At 34.1% G+C, this 17351-nt stretch overlaps 1 protein-coding gene across 1 annotated transcript in view; it reads right to left on the reverse strand.

Moving 5' to 3' along the window:
• Positions 1-16967, reverse strand: part of LOC118194055 (growth/differentiation factor 10-like) — a 75224-nt gene extending 58257 nt beyond the window's left edge. The window contains exon 1 of the mRNA XM_035365242.2: positions 16418-16967. Coding sequence (XP_035221133.1) covers positions 16418-16625 — 208 coding nt within the window. The 5' untranslated portion in view covers positions 16626-16967. The remainder of the gene's footprint in view (positions 1-16417) is intronic.
• Between the last annotated feature and the right edge of the window lie 384 nt (positions 16968-17351).

Below are 17351 nucleotides of genomic sequence, written 5' to 3' on the forward strand. Positions count from 1 at the left end.
TCACCTTTCCTTCCTATCTCGCATCGTTTTCGAGCTAGGGAGGCTAACTCCGCCGTTTTTCACCAGGTGGTGCTGTAAGCTATCTCACCCATTAGCGCATAGCCACTTTACTATACCTAAACACAAATTTTATGAATAAAGCTGCTACCGTTCGGCAGTTAAACGGGTAGTACCGGACTTTAGTGGGAGCCCTTTATATATATATATATATATATATATATATATATATATATCCAACTTTATTACCTGGCTGGGTGAGTTTTAGTTTTTTTTTATTCTTATATGTTGGTAAATTGTGCGTTTTTTTGCTTTAAATGTGTTTGAATTATGTGATTTTTATGTTGCGGATAACTTTTTTATGTCTTTAATTTAATCTGCAATGCAATAGTTGTAGAATTATCAAGTGGCGAGCTAAGCCTAACGAACTGCCATTTATTTACATTTGAAACTCGGTAGAGTAGTGAATTCAGTCAGTTTGTGCGGCAATTTGAATGTCCTTTTTGCCGTGTGTGACCAAAAGTAAACTTTCAGTGTTGTTTGCCGAAAAATTTTGCTTCTTGCCCGCTGGCTGAGTTTGCTTGCTTTTACGCAGAAACTCTAATTTGAATTGGAAAAATTGTTTTTTAATTGTATTTGGTGTTTTACATTTTTCTATATTTTACAAAATTTAATAAAGATGTTTCGAGTTTTTATGTGTTTTTGCTCTGCCGTGAAGTGAGAACTGAATTAATTGAATGAGAAATATATCTGTAATGAAATTCGAGGAAATTAGTTTAAATGAAATGCAGCAAAAAATGTGTGTAACTTAATAGGCCATAAAAGGAAGTCATGTTGTGTCCCACATCAGATATTTTTTAAAAGCACTTATAGCACCAAAATCACAAGCAAGCAAAAAAGCATAAAAATCTATTAATAATTATTTTCAATTTAAATTGACCAGGTTTTAAAAAAACATAAGATATAAAAAAGAAACAATCCAACATATGAAAAAATAATAAAATTTGATCTGAAAAGTAAAAATATAAAATATACAGTAAAAATAAAAAATAGTAATGTATATTAATGATATAACTCAAAACCTAGGCCGACTGATCTTAAATGAAATATATATAAATTAAAACAAAAGTTGTTACAAACATAACAAAAAATATTGTTAAAACAAAAAAATATTGTCTCTAAAATGCTTACTCATTATTCATTAACCATGGGTCCCGATGATAAGAAATCAGCTCTTTTATATAATCTAAAAAACATTTCATTCTTCGCTACTTACGTATTAATGCAACCACCTTAGTAGAAGTCGTCAAAATTTTCGGAATGTGCCCAAACTCTGGCAACTTTGTGCATAACTATTCTTCCGGCTACTAGGATCATAACAATCCTTCAGTCAAGCAACGCTGCCATTTTCGTATGCGTTCTTTTCTATTTTATTTCAAATTCCAACGGTTTTTTATAAATAAAATGTGATATTTTTTGCCTTAAACTTAGTTTTTAAAAATATGAGTTTTATGGAGTTTTGTCAGAAAAGAAAAAAGCTGCGGTTTAAATTTCTGCAAGAATACAGAACTTTGCTGAAATTCTTCTAAAGAGAACAACTAGTAAATGCGTTTCCTCTATAGCCGCAATTCTCTGATTTTTTTTTAAGCGAAAACAGATAGAAGAATAGCGAAAAAAATTACAGAAAAGATTTGAAGAATAATGCAAGAGTTTATTTTTACTTCCTTGTACGAAGTAAAAAGGAAGTATTGTAATCGTGAAAAGTTTCAGGCAGCAAATTTCAACGAAAATATCCATTTTTACCGCTATTGAATGCAATTTAATGATGTTTTTTGCGTGATTTCTATACGTAAGGGACAGAATAAAAGTCTCGTTTTCCTCCAAAAAAATTATGAAACTGCTTTAAAATGAATTCTGAAGAGAATTGTTCGTGGCGTCTGTACGAACGTATGTACGTACGTACATACATATCTCGCATAACTCAAAAACGGAGTAGCTTCAGAACATTGAAAATTTTGTATATAGGGACTGCTATAACATGTAGATGTGCACCTCGTATTTTGGTTGCAATCGGCCGCACGAAACGTATATAAATATATTTATATATATATCCACTCTATTACCCGGCTCAGTGATCTCGGTTTCTTTACTCTTATATATTTGTAAATTGTACATTTTTTTGCTTTAAAAATGATTGAATTATGTTGTTTATATCTTCCGGTTAAGGTTTTTATGCCTTTAGTAAATCTGTACGGAATATTTTTAGAAATATCAACAATTTTAAAGTTGTTTACGTGCCGCCAAGCCTTTTTTTTTATGCCGGCCATTGATTGTTTACATTTGAAACAGGAGACTAGTGGATTTATTGCCAATCTAGAGAAACTTAGCTTCGCAACAACAAAGATAACGCCTTCATTTATTATTTAAATCATGCTTAATCCTTTCTGGAATTTTTTTCGAGGAAATAACTGTTTAAGATTTACTTCGTAATTTTTAATATAGATATTTTGAGTTTTTATGTTTTTTTGCCTTCTTGCAAAGTGAGAACTGAATTAATTGAATGAGAAATACTCAATCGTCTGTGAAAAACTGTTACATTTTTGTTTTGTTTGCTTAATTTCTTTTACACATCATTCTAGCTTTATTATAGTATTTGAATAGAACATGTGGCAACGATTAGATAATTCTATTCTTTAAATGATATAAATTTTGTGCATTCTGAGTTATAATATGAACGAAATATACTGTTAAGTGAATCTAGCGCCAGAGTGTCGCTATGATAAACAAATACTAGAGTGAATTTTAAAGAATGCATTTATTCTATTGTGGTTTCTGTGCTGTCGGCGAAGTAGATTTAATTCAATCCAATAAGTTTAAATGAAATGCAAGAAAAAGTGCGTATAATTTAATATTCCATACAAGGAAGTCATGTGGTGTACACATCAGATTTTTTTAATATATCAAGAATACCTTATTTAATAATTTAAATTTGTATTTTAAATTGCTAAACTATGTTATCTCTCCATATGTCGATAATGTTTACCGATTTACGATGAATATTGATAGTCAGCATGCGATGGCATCTTTCTAAAAAAAGGCGCGAAAACTAACAACTTTTATCTTCATCTGTTGATAAGTGACTTTCACCTTTTCATCTGTAAAAACTTGCGAAAGTTATCCCTTTAATACGGAAGTAGAGAACGAATCCAGCTACTTCGTTATCTAATCCATTATCATTTCTATCCATTTTCAATTCTATCTATTCTTATTCTGTTAGAACTTACCATTAGTACTTATTTGTATTACATTTTGATAAATTTTAATTTTCCAAAATTATATCAAAAGATAATTCCGATCTTTTTAAACTATTTACTTAACAGTATACAATATCATGACAGCATATCTGGAAATATTATTATTTTCTGCGCTAACATAAGCTCTGATCAATCAACGTAATTTTACCCAAGAGGGGAAAAAATTCAGTCAGCTGATAAATGAAATTATTTTTTATAAATAACTTGAAGCTGAAATTAGCTATTTTTCTGAACATAACGGTTGTTTAGAAGATTTCATTGTATTGTTTTGTATTTTCATTGTATTATAAAACTTTTATGATACCTGTTGCAATTTTTCTGAAAACTTCTTGACATCTGCCTGTTTCAAATTTTTCATTCAACACCTGACAATCATAAATTGTTATATATACTTTAAGGCGGTTTTCTTCAAACTTTCTAAAACTTCAAAAATCATTGCACTCGTTCGCCCGTGTGCATAAGCCTTTCTTTTTTACAGTATTATTCTCCTGTAGTATTCTCTTTGTCTTCACCAAATGTTCCAATGGAATAATCATACCAATTTCCACCATTAATCAAAATGGAACACGATGGTCAAAAATTTCTTCATATGTATCGAATCGACGCCCATTTTTCTTCCGAAAGCGGGACAGGGAGCTGTAAGCAAGTCTGAAGTTGTGGTGGGGGGGGGGGGAGTAGCTCGTTCTTCTCCGGATAAACTTCTTACTTAGACAAATCCTGGGCGTGACCAAAGCTCCCGGTCAGTTCGGAAGAATTATGGCCTGTCAGAAGCAGGCGGATCTGGCGTTGATGCTGATGGACCAAGTGACGAACGACCCGGAGACAAATAAAAACATAAAATAGAAAATACAGAGAAAGAGACAAGACTTCCTTTCTTTTTTGAAATGAAAATGTATATTCTGTATTTCTTACCTGTTGGTTTAACAGAAGTTTTCGATATATCGACATCTCTGAAATCTACATTCTAACAAAACAGAGAGCTTTTCCCTTAAAATTTTATTAGCCCAGAAGAGACGTTAGTCTCGAATGGGATGTTAGTTTGGAAACGGCATTTTGCGTTGAATCATTAAAAAAAAGTATCACTTTCTAAATTGTTATCACTAAATACACTCATGTCCCTACATTAAGGATAATGCAAAATCATGCAAAGGAAGAGTTCGAAGCAAAACAAATTTGACTTATTTGTAAAGCTTATTTATTAAACAAAAGGTAAAGAGCAAAAAAAGATGCTATATGTTTGATATTATTAAAACAATTAGCGATTTTTTCTCCCAGGAGCAAATTACAAAAAAAAAAACTATTTACAAAAAACCAATATTACATGGTTGGTATGATTGTTAATACATTGTATGTCTCCCAGACGATGCGATACAGTCCGTACAACGCCTAGGCATGCTGAGTATCAAATTATCGATCTGATCTTGGGGAATATTACACCACTCAAAAAGCAATGCTCTCCGAAGTTCCGGTAGACATGTAGGAGGAGGTTGATGGGCTGCAACTCGTCGGCCAAGCATGTCCCACACGTGCTCTAATGGATTCAAGTCCGGTGAGAATGCTGGCCAGTGCATACGGGTGATATCCTCCGATTGAAGGCATTCGCTTACGATGTTTGCACGGTGAGGACGGGCGTTGTCATCCATAAACACAAATTGTGCGCCCATGGCCCCCCCCCGAAACAAATGTACATGTTGTTCCAGAATGACGTCCCGATAGATTTGGCTTGTCATGGTTCTAATTTGAACATGTAGGTCAGTTCTCGAATCCAGAATAATTCCACCCCAAACGTGCACTCCTGCACCACCGTAACGGTGTCGTTCAATGATGCTTTCTTGGTGGTAACGGGTACCTGGAGCTCTCCATATGAAAGTCCGGCGAGAATCAGACTGCAAGCTAAACCTGGACTCGTTGGAAAACATCACACAAACCCACTGTTGCGGTGTCCACAATGCATGCTCTCTACTCCAGGCTAAGCGCAGGCGACAGTGAGTTACAGTAAGTGGAACGCATCTGACAGGTCTACGAGCATATAGACCAATCTGCCCTAAGCGTCTGTACACGGTCTGCCTTAAAATTGTCGTACCAGTGGCTGAAGAGAGCTGACGAGACAGGTCTGAGGCTGTGCTCCGCCTCTTTCTTTTGGCAGTAACTGCCAAATACCGGTCCTCATTCGGCGTTGTAACTTTGAGGCGACCTGTGCTGTAACGTCTACTCACATTACCATCATCTTGGAATCTTTGCGAGAGCCTGGAGATGACACTTTGGGCAATTCCAAGTTCGTCTGATACTTCCAGTTGGGTACGCCCACATTCCAGACGGCCGATAATTCTACCACGTAAAAAATCATCCAAATGCGTCCTTTGTGTCATAACTATTCGAACTATTGTTCGCAGGCGATTTATAAGCACTGAAATGCTTATAAAATGCCTGCGAACAATTTTACTTCTTTGCCTATATTCCTTATATATCACTCTCTTACACTCTCGTCATTGTGACGTACCATCGGTGTCATCTGGTTACTTCCTGAAATTTGCATATGATTCTTGAAGATGTGTGTAGTGATTTTACAGGTGATATGTTTATTTTAGAGTTCGATTTCCGCGTGACTCCGAATTATCCTTAATTTATGGACATGAGTGTATTATCGCCCTGTATCTTATATTTAAGGAAATTAAATAATGAAGAATCTGCATGAATGTATGTATGTTCTTCGGATTGTGAGAAAACAACGGGTACCTAGAGCCATCAAATTTACCTGAAAGCCCGAATTTTAAATTTCGAATTTCTTTTATTACCTGTTTCATATTTGTAAATGTTTAACGAATTTTTCAATAACGAACTCAACGATTTCAAAGCGAGCAGTGATAACTCTGCACCGAATAAAACATTTCTCACCCCCTCCCCTCCGATGCTCCAGACTGTTGAGTCGAATTTTATGTGTCGTAAATGTCAAAAACGTGATATTTAATAAATAAAGTAAATACACAAAACATTAATAGTAAAGAGACAAAAAAGTTTTGTAAAACCCTCTTAGTAAGAAAACTGAATAGTGATATGATGAACTGAGAAAAACAGAAAAATGTATGCCGACACTTAAGGCTGCATCGGAAATTTTATACATATAGAGCTATGCTGGTTTTAAAATTTTTGTAATTTTGCTGTTGAATGGCGTAATTGCCAAGAAAATGATGCCTAACAATAAAGCTACAAAGGAAAAATATGCCTTAGTAGAGGTGAGTATAACAGCAGACTGGTAGATTGCCAGCTCAGCAAGAGCGTAAGAAACCTTAATAAACCATTTTGAGCGACCGTTAAAATCCGAAATCTTTCAAATTCTTTTTAGTCCAAAGGGGCAATTTGCCCAGAAGGACTATTAATTTCGTTATGGCATTTTACGTCCATTCACGATAAGCGTTGTTTCACTTTTCAAATTGTTGCCACCAAATAGTATCGTTCTGTATTATATTTAAAGAAATTAAATAATGAAGAATTTGCATAAATGTATATAGTATGTCTCTCGCATTGTGATAAAGCAATGGTACCTAGAGTCATCAAAATTTGAATAACGTAATCTTCCATAGAATATGGGCATGGGAATGCCCTAATTTGTATTTGAAATTTATTTTATTATCGATTTCATATTTTGTAACACTTCAACGAATTTTTGATTAACAAACTAAACAAATTCAAAGAGAGCAATGGCAACACTGTACGAAAGAAAAAATTTATCTCCAGCTGGCGAGGCTCTGTATGAGAAATTCTAAAGATATGCTCATTTTAAAATTATTTTGCCATATTGCTGTTGAACTGAATTTTATGGCTTAAGTGCGAATAACATGATATTTAATAAATAAAGGTAACACTAAAGAAACAGCCCTCTGGACGTAATTTAAAATCTGACACCTTTCAGACTTTTTATTTGTGTTTTGTTTTTTATTTCATAAAACGTAACTATGTTGATTATATGATTATTATTAATAGTCTGTACTGTTTGATTACAATGAACGTTTCTTCAAATGCGCACAAAAGCTTTTACCTGTGAACCGGATTTATAGGATTCCTATTCTAATGCTGTGTGTTTTACTGAAAAAATTCTTATTCTGGTTCATACTGTTTACTTCCTTGTACGAAGTAAAGTATTGTAAGCGCGAAAAACTTCGGGTATCGTATTTTAACGAATATATGCATTTCGACCGCTCTCGAAACCATTTGAATGTTTTTGCGTGACATCTATACGTATGGATCGAATGAACGATAGTTTTTGCGAAAAAGGATTGTAAAATGCATTTAAAATGGATTCAAAAGAGATTTTTTCCTTGACGTCTGTACGTACGTACATAAGTATGTATCTCCCATAACTTAAGAACGAGTATAACGTTCGAATTTTGTATATGGGACTAGTGTAGCATGTAGTTGTGTAATTCCCTTTTTCGTTGCAATCGGCTGCACTATTCATATATAAATATATATATGAATTCCCACTCTGTTACCTGGCTCGGTGAGCTTAGATATTTTTATTCTTAAATGTTGGTAAATTGTATATTTTTTGCTTTAAAAGTGATTAAATTATGATTTTTATGTTCTGGATAAGGTTTTTATGCTTTTAGTTAATCTACATGCAATAGTTACAGAATTATCAACGATTTAAAAGCTATTTAAGTGTGGCTAAGCCTAATATTTGTTTACCATAGCAGCCGTATTTGTTTACATTTGAAACATAGCAGAACAGTGAATTAAGCCAGTCTCTGCACCTTCGATGTTTTTTTTTTTTTTTTTTTTTTTTTTTTGAGTGAGACTAAAAGGAAACTTTTAATTTTGTGCACCGAAAAATCTGCCTTTTCGCCATCTGGACGAATTGCTTGTTTTTACGTAGAAACTGTAATTTTTAAGGGTAAAAATTGCTTTTTTTAATTATTTTAACTGAATTGGGTGTTTTATTTTTTCTATATTTGAACTGAATTAATTGAACGGGAAATATGTCTCTAATGAAATTCGAGGGCATAAGTTCAAGTGAAATGCGCCAAAATATGTGTATAATTTAATAGGGCGTACATGGAAGTCATGTGATGACCACGTTATTTATTTTACAAATTGTTTTTAACTCACTTGCGATGTTTGTACTGAGGTCAGGATTTAGCCGTCGATTTTTAAGCTATTTCCTGATAAACTTTTCTGCACGTGCTCATTGTGGATGAGCATATAATGCGGAAATGATTTTGGTTCCAAAATATGCTTTCGATTTTTTTAAATTTAATATTTAAAGCAATTAAAGCACATACCTTTGTTTACAGAACAAAATAAAACTCTAAAAATTGTGCTGTTTGCATCAGGGGATATAGCAAATAAATATCTTGTAAATGAACCTGATATGAAATTTTGAATGCAATGTAATGCATTTCAGGCGATTTTTGCGTGAGTTTGGTGTAGCAGATTTGTTAGAAGTAAAAGAGTGAGTATTCACTGTAGAAAATTTATTTTTTTCAAATTGAATAATTTGATTGTCAGCATTCAGTTGATACTAAAAAGATGAAAAATAAAGTTTTTTATAAAATAAGCTTTTGTTTAATTTTCATAAAATTGTTGTTAACTAAAATGAGTAAAAATAATTCATCATATACTTTAATGAGAACAAGAGAATAAATATTTCTCTTTATAAAAACCATCTACGATTTTATATTACTAATAATAAAAGCGAGGGCTGCGAATTTCGAACAGTATTTACCGAAATGCATCATCAAAAGTATAAGGACAATTTTTATAAATTTATCAGCAGCACAAAATATTGATACCAGAAAAGAAGAAATGTCCCTTCCAAAGTTATCGAGAACTTCTGCTTGTGGTTATAAAAGTGGTTATAAAACCTTATAGTTAAAAAAATGAGATGAAATATAGTTCCACATCTGTGACTCAAGAAAATAAAACAAGAAGACATAGTGTGGAAACACAGTGGATTTCCTCATACCACAAGTTTAGAACTTAGAAATATACTGAGAAAACTTTATGGCTTATTTTGGGAAGTGCTTTTTTATTCTAAACCGTAGCCCATGATAATAGGCGTTTGTTTTGTTAAACTACGGAACTCCGGAAAGCTCTAAACGCGAAACTCAATCGCCAACTCAATAGATATATGTTGCTTTTGCACAATAACTCTCAGTTCAGCACGGCAAATTTCAACTTCTTTCTCATCCACTATATTCACCCAGTGACAGATGCAGCCTCCAATGACTTTATTTTTTGTCTCAAAAGCCACAAACAGGTCTAATCTCCAATGATTTTTTTTTTTTTTTTTCAGAGAAAACCTAGCGTCCGGTGACTTCGCTTTGTTTTGTAAACCACCCACAAACCCAAAGACCTAGTCCTCGGTGATTCTTCTAAATTCAAACTCTACTCACACCCAAACCTAGAGCCCGGTAACTGCTTCGTTTTCTTCAAAAGACACCAATCTAGCCCTCAGTAACTTCAGTTTGTTTCAAAAGCAACTTCCAAACCTAAATATCTAGCCCCCAATTACTTCTTTTTGGTTCAAAAAACACTCACAGACCCATATATCTAGCCCCGAGTCACTTTATTTTATTTCGAAAGTAACTCCTAGACCAAAATATCTAGCCTCCAGTGACTTCTTTTTGTTTAAAATCCTACCCACAGACACATAGACCTAGCCCCTAATGAATAAGTTTTGTTTCAGAAACCAACCACAAACCTAGCCCCCAGTGACTTACTTTTGTTTCCAGATCCAGCCTTTATCTAGCTTTCAGAGACTTCTTTTTGTTTCGTAAACTACCCAAAGACCTCAGTAGGAATTCTTAAAGTCTACTCACAGATCCATACACCTAGCTCCCAGTAACTTCTTTTTGTTTCAAAACACACCTACAGACCACAGATTTAGCTCCCAGTTACTTAATTTTGTTTCAAAAACAATGCACAGACCCAAATTTCTAGCCCCGGTGACTTATTTTTGTTTCAAAAACTACCGACAGATAGATCTAATCCTCAATTTCTTCTTTTTGCTTCAGAAAGTAAAACAGTATTTGCGAGGCTCACATGACGATGATCTCAAAGATACCATTCCGAATGGTTTGATAACTGCAACAAAACATTCTTCTTCTGGAGTCATATATTTAACGAATCGCTGTGTGTTAAGTGCATTCAGCTCAAGAGAAACCATGCATTAAACTGACAAAATAACTTTAAGCTGTTGTCTTGCACAAGTATATTAGGCTTAAAAATGAATTCAGTCTCCGTATTTTCAGGAGAAAAACATAAAAAATAATGTAGGGCAAAAACTATAAAAAGAAATTTTTCATTCATTTTTCTTTTCATTTATTATTGAATTGGTGGAAAAATTCATCACGCTTTTTGAAGATACAAATAACGAATGGATTTGACGTCATAAATGAAGCTGATTAGAATTTTCACACGTAAGATTAGGCAACGTGTAAAGATCAGGTTTATTTGACTATGGCAGAACACTCGAGGGCTCTTTACCTAAGGGAAAAGGAATGCTTTTGTGTAGGACGTTCTAAGGGATATTTCGTGTACATGCTGCACATGGAAAAAATCGCGAAAACACAAATGCAACCAGCCCCTTGCCGGGATTCGAGCCTCGGAGTGAACTACGTATATAGGCAACATGTGTATGGCAACGTGTATAAGACAACATGCTTGTAAAAGTAAATCATTTGGTAAAACAAAACTAGCAATTTAAAATGAAAAAGGATGAGGAGCATATCACATATTACACTCATGTCCATAAATTAAGGATAATTCGGAGTCACGCGGAAATCGAACTCTAAAATAAATATATCATCTATAATATCACTACACACATCTCGAAGAATCATATGCAAATTTCAGGAAGTAACCAGATGACACCGATGGTACGTCACAATGACGAGAGTGTAAGAGAGTGATATATAAGGAATATAGGCAAAGAAGTAAAATTGTTCGCAGGCATTTTATAAGCATTTCAGTGCTTATAAATCGCCTGCGAACAATAGTTCGAATAGTTATGACACAAAGGACGCATTTGGATGATTTTTTACGTGGTAGAATTATCGGCCGTCTGGAATGTGGGCGTACCCAACTGGAAGTATCAGACGAACTTGGAATTGCCCAAAGTGTCATCTCCAGGCTTTGGCAACGATTCTAAGATGATGGTAATGTGAGTAGACGTTACAGCACAGGTCGCCCCAGAATTACAACGCCGAATGAGGACCGATTTTGGCAGTTACTGCAAAAGAAACAGAGCACAGCCTCAGACCTGTCTCGTCAGCTCTCTTCAGCCACTGGTACGACAATTTCAAGGCAGACCGTCTACAGACGCTTAGGGCAGATTGGTCTATATGCTCGTAGACCTGTCAGATGTGTTCCACTTACTGCAACTCACTGTCGCCTGCGGTTAGCCTGGAGTAGAGAGCATGCATTGTGGACACTGCAACAGTGGGCTTGTATGATGTTTTCCGACGAGTCCAGGTTTAGCTTGCAGTCTGATTCTCGCCGGACTTTCATATGGAGAGCTCCGGGTACCCGTTACCACCAAGAAAACATCATTGAACGACACCGTTACTGTGGTGCAGGAGTGCTCGTTTGGGGTGGAATTATTCTGGGTTCCAGAACTGACCTACATGTTCAATTTGGAACCATGATAAGCCAAATCTATCGGGACGTCATTCTGGAACAACATGTACGTTTGTTTCGGGGTGCCATGTGAGCACAGTTTGCGTTTATGGATGACAACGCTCGTCCTCACCGTGCAAACATCGTAAGCGAATGCCTTCAATCGGAGGATATTACCCGTATGGACTGGCCAGCATTCTCACCGGACTTGAATCCAGTAGAGCACGTGTGGGACATGCTTGGCCGACGAGTTGCAGCCCGTCAACCTCTTCTTACATGTCTGCCGAAACTTCGGAGAGCATTGCTTTTTGAGTGGTGTAATATCCCCCAAGATCAGATCGATAATTTGATACTCAGCATGCCTAGTCGTTGTACGGACTGTATTCCATCGTCTGGGAGACATACAATGTATTAACAATCATACCTACCATGTAACATTGGTTTTTTGTAAATAGGTTTTTTGTAATTTGCTCCAGGGAGAAAAAATCACTAATTTTTTTAATAATATCAAACATATAGCATCTTTTTTTGCTCTTTACCTTTTGTTTAATAAATAAGCTTTAGAAACGAGCCAAATTTGTTTTGCTTCTAACTCTTCCTTTGTCTGATTTTGCATTATCCTTATAATTTATGGACATGAGTGTATTTGCTGTACAATGTTTGGTAGAAGCAATATTATATCCCGACGAAATATTCGTCAAGTGGAAGAAGAAGGAGCGTTCGATGCTAGCATATGTCTTTGCTGGTTTAGGATATTCAGGATAGAGACAGTAGTTATAAAAATCAGCCCCGGTTCGGATGCCCATCAAAGATGTCTGAGCAGATTCTGGACTATACAATATCGAATGCCTCCCATGCAGCTATTGGGAAATCAGAAGCAAACGGTATTCGTGCTCAGAATAATAGTTTCAAGACGAATACGCGCAGGTGGGTTCACCACAAAGCTGGATCAGTGGATTCCATATTATCTCTCTGCAAAGCAATGACAATTGAGACCCATGACATGTCTCTCTTTGCTTTCTTGATCCAGAAATTAATTATTTTTGGAGTCAACTATGACAGGTGGTGAGAAATGGATCTTTACCATAATGCCATATCTCCAAGGATTATATATCGCGTAGCAGAGATCGTTCCCCTCATTCACGTCAAAAAACGGACTGCATCTCGAAAAGGTTTCGTTAAATGTATGGTTGGAAATGAAGGAATAATCTACTGAGATTAGCTAGACCATAACCAAATCATAACATAGGCTGTTCGCATATTTTTTAGATGACTTTTTTTTTCTATAAACAATTTGTCTGCTCGGAATTTTTTTTAACTGCAACTATGTTTTTGAAGGTATAAATCATCCTCTGCTACTTGACAGTCTCGTTTTCACGCAAAATGCCACTTATAAGGAAGAAATGAATAAAAAGCTATTATTGTCCTGCTTCCGAAGAAAATTATTCGCGTCTAATTATTAACAAATCCTGTGAATGTCATGGGTTTTCGATATCTAAAACTACGATAGGTAATATTGTCAGCAAAAGAGGCAAAAAACATCAAAATTTGGCTTCAAGTGGAAAAGTTGCTCCAAATACATATCCAAGGAAAAAACGAGATGTTTTCAAATGTTGCAGAGAAAGATCTTTAATGTTAAAACAAATCCGCCACGTCAAAGGCCAGTTAAACATCATCAAAACTGGATGACTCTAGGTACCGTTGTTTTTTCACAATCTGAGAAACATACATTCATGCAGATTCTTCATTATTTAATTTCTTTAAATATAATAGAGGGCTCTAATATTCGGTGGCAACAATTTGAAAAGTGATACAACGTATTTAAATGCTTCTAAGCAAAAATGCCGTTTGGAGACTAATATCCTTTTCGGGTTAACGACCATTTTGGGCTAATAAAATATATTAAAAAAAAAAATCTGAAAGCTTTCAGATTTTACATTACGCCCAAAGGGACCTTTTTTAACGTTTTATGTGTTACTTTTATTTATTAAATATTGCACTTATTCTTTGCACTTAAACCATAAAATTCAATTCAACAGCAATATCTCAAAATAGCTTTAAAATGAGCATATCTTTAGAATTTCCGATACACAGTCTCGCGCGCTGGAGATAAAAAAAAAAAGTTTTTTAAGTACGACGTTGCCATTGCTCGCTTTGAAATTGTTGAGATTGCTAATCAAAAATTCGTTTTAAAGTTTTACAAAATATAAAATCGATAATAAAAGAAATTCCAAATTTCAAATTTGGGCTTTCAGATGCCCATATTCGCAGCAGGATTACCTCATTCAAAATTGGATAGGATGGCTCTTTATCACAAGGCGAGAAACATACATACATACATTGATGCAGATTCTTCATTATTTAAATTCTTCAAATATAATATAGAACGATACTATTTGGTGGCAACAGTTTGAAAAGTGAAACTGATTGACGCATAATCGCAAATTTTTTTTTTTTTTTTTTTTTTTTTTTTTTTTTTTTTTTAGTCCAAAGGGATTTCAGTCCCGAAGGACTATTGCTTTCGTTTTGGCATTTTGCGTCGGACTCATAAACGTCGGTTCACTTTTCAAACTGTTGCCACAAAATGTTAGAGTCCTGCATTATATTTGAAGTAATTAAATAATGAAAAATCTGCATAAATGATTGTCTATTTCTCGCATTGTGATAAAACAATGGTACATAGAGCCATCGAATTTTGAATGACGAAATCCTACTGCGAATATGGGCATCTGAAATCCCAAATTTGGAATTTGTTTTATTATAGATTTTATATTTTGTAAAACTTTAACGAATTTTTGATTTACAAACTCAATGCTTTAAAAGCGAGAAATGGCAACGTTATATAGAAAAAAAATACTTTTATCTCCAGCTCGCGAGACTGTGTATATCGGAAATTCTAAAGATATGCTTAATTTAACATTATTTTGCGATATTGCTCTTGAACTGAATTTTATGGTTTAAGTGCAAAGAACATGATATTTAATAAATGAAGGTAACACTCAAAACGTTAAAAAAACGCCCCTTTGGACGTAATTTAAAATCTGAAAAATTTCAGTTTTTTTTTTTTTTTTTTTTTTTTTTTTTTTTTTTAAGATGGCTTGCAAAACTTTTTATAAGATGTAACTTCTTAGTAAGATGGCTTGTTTTTTTTTGGGGGGAGGGGGTCTTTTTATTATTAACTTTTGCTGCGTTAACTTTATTTATGAATTCTCATGTTCTTCGCACTTATGACACATAAAATTCCACTGAAAAGCAAAATGGCAAAATATTTAAAAATAGCATATCTTTAGAATTTCCGATAGATAGTCTCGTGCAAAGTGGTGTACTCTAGTGGTAATATACTCTGATACACATAAAGAAGTACGTTTATTGCTTTTAAATCGCTTAATTTGTTTTTAAGTAACATGCAGATTCAGTTTGAAATAAATATCTTACGCTTTGCTGAATATCGACACACTAGCACGTAGAAAGTAAAAATATTATATTTCGGGCAGTTGCTATATATTTCTTTTAATCGCTGAGCTTTTTGAATGACTTTGAAAGAGAAATATCTTACGCTTTGCGGAGAATCATTTTTTTTAAATTGCTAAATCTTCTGATTAAATTTTAAATAAATATATTATGTTTTGAACAAATTGCTTTTAAATGGCTAAGCTTATTAATGAAAAGTTTCCTAAATCCACACAAAATATGATGTGAATAAAAAATAAATTCGAAATTCAAAATTCGTGTTTTGAGGCGCTCATGTTCGGGTGTGTAACTCAAAGCTAGTATACACGTATGGGACAACAGAGAAAGCTAAAATATTGCACAATACTTTTCCTTTTATATTGCTAAAATCAAAAATGATTCTTTGCTCCTTATTTTCAGTAAAATAATTAAATAAATAAAAATCCCAAACTCGCTAAAATCAAAAATGATTCTTTGCTCCTTAATTTCAGTAAAATAATTAAATAAATATAAATCCTAAACTTGCTAAAATCAAAAATCATTCTTTGCTCCTTAATTTCAGTAAAATAATTAAATGAATGAAAATCCTAAGCCTGCTAAAATCAAAAATCATTCTTTGCTCCTTAATTTCCGTAAAATAATTAAATAAATGAAAATCCTAAGCCTGCTAAAATCAAAAATCATTCTTTGCTCCTTAATTTCAGTAAAATAATTAAATTAATAAATATCCTAACCTTGCTAAAATCAAAAATCCTTCTTTGCTCCTCAATATCAGTAAAATAATTGAATAAATAAAAATCTTAAACCTGCTAAAATTAAAAATGATTCTTTGCTCCTTAATTTCAGTAAAATAATTAAATAAATGAAAATCCTAAATTTGCTAAAATAAAAAATGATTCTTTGCTTCTCAATTTCAGTAAAATAATTAAATAAATAAAAATAATTTTTCCAGGTTAAATTATCTTTGCCAACCACGATAACGATAGTTAAAGATCTACGGTAAAGATCATAAACACTAATTTTAAAAACCCAGTACTCACCTGGAGTGGGAAAGAAACTTCTGACTGTATTCGCTGCACTGTACGGCATGCGTCCTTTTCTGTACCTGTTGTACAAGTGCAGCATGTACGAAGGGGGAGACTCTGGTCTGGAAGTTGCAGTACGGAGCTGCAGAATCCGATCTTCCACCGGCCAAGTACTCTCCGGAGCGGATGAAGCTACGCACAGGAGCAGGAGCACACACCACATTGCGGAAAGCGCTTCCCTCTTAAGAATTTCTTATGAATGGCAGAATTCTTATGAAGGTCATTTTATTAACCAGAACTTCTTCCACTGTTCGCCTTATAAACTAATAGTTTTAATTTTTATTCTTTAAATGTTTCCTCTCTTAAATGGAACTTAAAATTTTATTTCTCAAGGAAAAAAAGTTTTTAAAAGTCTATATTTTTAGTTATTCGATTTAACGTGCAATTACTTAATTTCATTCCTTATAAAATTCTAGTAAATGTTATATAACTGATTTAAAAAGAGCAAAGTTTTTGTTCCAAATCTTTTACTATCACCCTCTGCCGTTGACCGGAAGCGCAGCAACTATCGTTTGGGTGGAACAAGCGGACGATTGAACGGAGCAGAAACGATCCTATTCGATGATCTCCGATGCGCGATGGATGGAGTTATGTTTGTGCGCATGCTATTTCGGTGCCCAGAACTTTTTCCGTAGGTAAAATAACTTCGGAACAGATTTATCCGATGTTAGAAGATTTAGTTGACTCAGGTGGTTAATAAGACTAATAAAAGAAAATAAATTTCTTGTAATAATTTTAGCTTTTATTGCAATGATGTAACGTTTACCAAATCCGCTCAAACTGTTTTTATTAGAAAACAACAGCCATTACTAAAACACATTTTAACCCCCAGAGGAGCTATTTCTTTCGATCTTTCTTTTTGCTTTAAAAATCGATCATAATATACACA

The sequence above is a fragment of the Stegodyphus dumicola genome, chromosome 4 (genome assembly GCF_044657685.1).
Source record: "Stegodyphus dumicola isolate Sdum_Otavi_A_Nest chromosome 4, ASM4465768v1".
NCBI lineage: Eukaryota > Metazoa > Arthropoda > Arachnida > Araneae > Eresidae > Stegodyphus > Stegodyphus dumicola.